Source organism: Chiloscyllium plagiosum, chromosome 8, assembly GCF_004010195.1.
Source record: "Chiloscyllium plagiosum isolate BGI_BamShark_2017 chromosome 8, ASM401019v2, whole genome shotgun sequence".
In the NCBI taxonomy this organism is placed as follows: Eukaryota; Metazoa; Chordata; class Chondrichthyes; order Orectolobiformes; family Hemiscylliidae; genus Chiloscyllium; species Chiloscyllium plagiosum.
In genome coordinates, this window is record NC_057717.1 from 86,599,540 (window position 1) to 86,603,183 (window position 3,644).

Genomic DNA, 3,644 nt, shown 5'->3' on the forward strand with positions numbered 1-3,644 from the left:
GAGAGGTCATGGTTTCAAGGTGAGAGGTGGAAAGTTTAAGGGGGAATACACGCGGCAAGTACTTCACACAGAGGGTGGTGGGCGTCTGGAACGCATTGCCAGCAGAGGTGGTAGAGGCAGACATGATTGATTCATTTAAGATGCATCTGGACAGATGCATGAGTAGATGGGGAGCAAAGGGATACAGATGCTTAGAAATTGGGCGACCGGTTTAGACAGTAGATTTGGATCAGCTCAGGTTTGGAGGGCCGAAGGGCCTGTTCCTGGACTGTAAATGTTCTTTGTGTCCAGGTAAATTAGTCATGGGAATTGCAGGGTAGAGGCATGTGTTTGGGTGGGATGCTGTGGACTGTGTGGTTCAGTATGGACTCAATGGACCTGCTTCTACACTGTAGAGATAATATTCTATGATTCTCATCAACATCTTTGTTTGAGTCTGAGGTCTGTTATTATTACGAATTTACATCCACAAAGGTATTGGTGGAACATTCTCACAACAAAGATGACCACCTTCCTTCTCTATCTGGGCGTATTTGCACTCTGCATCAGTCAAAGCCCAGGAAGCATACGGTAATGGGTGTTACTCTCCACTGGGTTGTCTGTGAGCCAACACGATCCCATATGATGAGGCACTGCAAGTCAGTACCAGATCTCATTTGAGATCATTATGTGCCAATACCTTGGACAATGATAGCTGCTTCTTCCCTTCCCTGATGGCTGACCCCTTTTCAATATCCGATGTAAGGGTAACAAGATGGAGCCGAGGTTACATTTGAACTTCCCGCAATACTTCACTAATGCAAGACTGAAGCTCCTGTACGATGTGGGACCCTTGGTAACTTCCCTTTATCTTGCAACACGTGTAACCCGAACTTCATGACTCTTAGCCCAAATAGGTCACTTGGGGTTCCTGGAACACATTTCTTTTCCCTTCCAAGCTGTATGTCCACCTTGGTGAAATATCTAACAACTATGTCCTAGTTCTCAAAGTGTTCTTTATTTGTCTTCCCTGTTATTAATATGTCAGGCAAATAAATGGAAACCTTGGAAAGACCACATAAAATGTTCTCCACCATTCACTGAAAAATGGCACAGGCTGATAATACCCCAAATGGCAGCTTGCATTTTGGTACAAACCCTTCTGGGTATGAATTGTAGCATTCTTCTGGCAAGTGTGTATTGCTCATGTCCAGCTTTATGAAGAACAGCTCCCTGCCAACTGAAGTCCTCTATGCAAAGGATTGGGTATTTTTCCAGCTACAAGAAGCAGTTTACTATTTGGTTAAAATCTCTCCAAAGGCCCATCTCAATTCACAATGGTTAAGACAGGTGTTGTCCATTCCACAAATTGCATTAAGGCAAATGGTACTGGGGGAGGGGGGAGCGTGCAAAATCATGGAATCTCCCCCTGGTCAACATGCAAGGTGGCCTCGGCTCCTTTCATAGTCCTTAGACCTTCTGAAAAACATCCAGGTATTTAATTAGGACTTCACTCAGGCAGCCATTTTCTAATCGGAAAATCAAGGGGAATATTTCTCAACCAATTTCATCCCATCAGGTTTGAGCCCGAGCCTTTTACTACAGTCAGTGGGAACTGAACCAGCTGCTTCTCAAAAGAGAGCAGAACCAAAGTCATACCCTGAATCTGTAAAGTTTCTTTAACGTAGGTTCTCAATCTAGCCAAGGTCTTGCAAATGGAAGGGTTGAAGTCCAGACTGAATTTTGTGAAATACTGGCTCTGTAATCACTGATACAGCCATGTCACTATCATCCTCCAATGGAACCGAGTGACCATTTAACCAGATGTTTATTTTTATTGGCTCTGATTTGGATGTTGCTAACAGTGTCCAGCGAGATGTAGGTGGGCTTTTTGGGGTGTGCATTCTCCTGGATACCAACCTCTTACTCAAGTTATGTCAGACTCTTTTACTGTCTTGAGTCTGCATACTGGCAGCAACTAAAATGGTTTACCAACCCGGATCCTGAAGAAAATGTGAACTGCCTGGCCAAGGCATGGCTTTGTTTTGGGGTTTTCCTGTGGGGCTTCTGTTCAGGATACGTCCTGAGTGAGGCTATGCAATTGCCTTCACTCAAATGGTGCCCCCCTCCAAGCTCAGTTGGCCTGGCTAGGACGTCCACTTCCATCAGTATACCCTGTAACTCAACCTCCACTTGCTGTATTTTCTAATGACAAAGGCAGATGTAGTGCCTATTTGAAGTCCAGTTGGGCTTCAGCTCTTAGGCACTTTTGCATGGTAACATTATTAGTCCCACATATCTAAAGGTATCTCAGTATCTTATTAAGGGTTAAATCAAAGTCACACCATCTGCTAGATGTCTTAACCTTATCAAAGATCTCAACAAGGAATCCTCTGGTTCTAGAACTGGTGAGTAAATTCAATAGCACCTCAGAATTACAGAAGGCTTGGAGTTGTAATAGTCTTTAACTAAATCCTTAAACTCTTGAAAGGTTTTAGTATCTGGTGTCTCCAGGAACATTAGGCTCTTAATAGCCAAAAAAAGCTGTGGGTCCACAAGCTGTCAAGAGAATTACTTATTGCTGTTCATCTGCCCCAAAGGTGTTTGCTTGGAAAAACTAACGTATTCTTTCTGTATGTTGGGCCGTGTCTTCGATAACAGGATTGAATGAGTCAAGTTTCCCAAATCAAAGCATGATGCCAAAAATACTAACCACAGCTCAAAGATGAGTGTTCTGACAGAATTTCTTCAGAAGCATATTTTTTGTCTCATGTCACCACTGAAATACCTCTGCAAAAGTTGGTATCCCATCACCAAGTCACCCATTACTTACACGCGCATAGCACTTGATACTGATCCAGCTTCCTCAGAGCTAACTGTCAGAGTAAACAGAACCTCTGACACTTCTATTTATATCTGTCATTCAGAGCTCCCTGACTGCATCAGATTAGACAACTCATATTCTATGTGGTGCACCTGGCTGACCTCATTACAATCATTACACTTCTGATACATTTTTAGATATTACACAGCCTTGTACCTGTGCTGACTGACAGTTAGATTTTAGCTCCTGACACAAACCAAACCCCGGTCATAATACCCAATGCTTACTCCAGTTACTGTCACACCAACAGAACCACCCTCCTTTATACTGTCCATTGGCAGAGCTCCAACCCTCCTGAATCAAAAGGATTTCAGCCCGGTCTCAGAGTGAGTGTCAAGAGAATGACCAGAGCCTATGACAAATTGAGGAACTCTCTGAATTGGAGACATGGTGATTCGTCAGGTCCACTCACCGCTACTTAGCAATTGGGTTAGATCCATCTTGATGTCAGTTTCTAACATTTTCATGTTGCTGAACAGCTGTGTAACTGAAAAGGAAACAAGATGATGATTCACACATCAGCATAAAGTTTAATCTGTCTCTCATGTCCCACAGGGAGAAAATCACATGATAAGACCTCTATTTGTACCTTGTCTTTAATGATCCCAACTGCTGTGTGTACACAATGTTGTTACTCTGTCCAGCTAATGATTCTGCTGTGGGTTTACAAGCTTGACAAGTTTAACTAACATAATCAACAGAGTTAATCAATTGATGAGGTGTCAAGAACCACATTCAGTCTGAGTGCCAGAAGCAGTATAGTATTAGTAGAACTAGGTGT

General features: G+C 43.1%; 1 protein-coding gene across 1 annotated transcript in view; it reads right to left on the reverse strand.

Annotated features, from left to right (window-relative positions):
* LOC122552159 (CD209 antigen-like protein C) overlaps positions 1-3,345 on the reverse strand; it is a 48,178-nt gene extending 44,833 nt beyond the window's left edge. The window contains exon 1 of the mRNA XM_043694679.1: positions 3,276-3,345. Within this exon, the coding sequence (XP_043550614.1) occupies positions 3,276-3,330 (55 nt within the window). The 5' untranslated portion in view covers positions 3,331-3,345. The remainder of the gene's footprint in view (positions 1-3,275) is intronic.
* Positions 3,346-3,644: the final 299 nt, after the last annotated feature.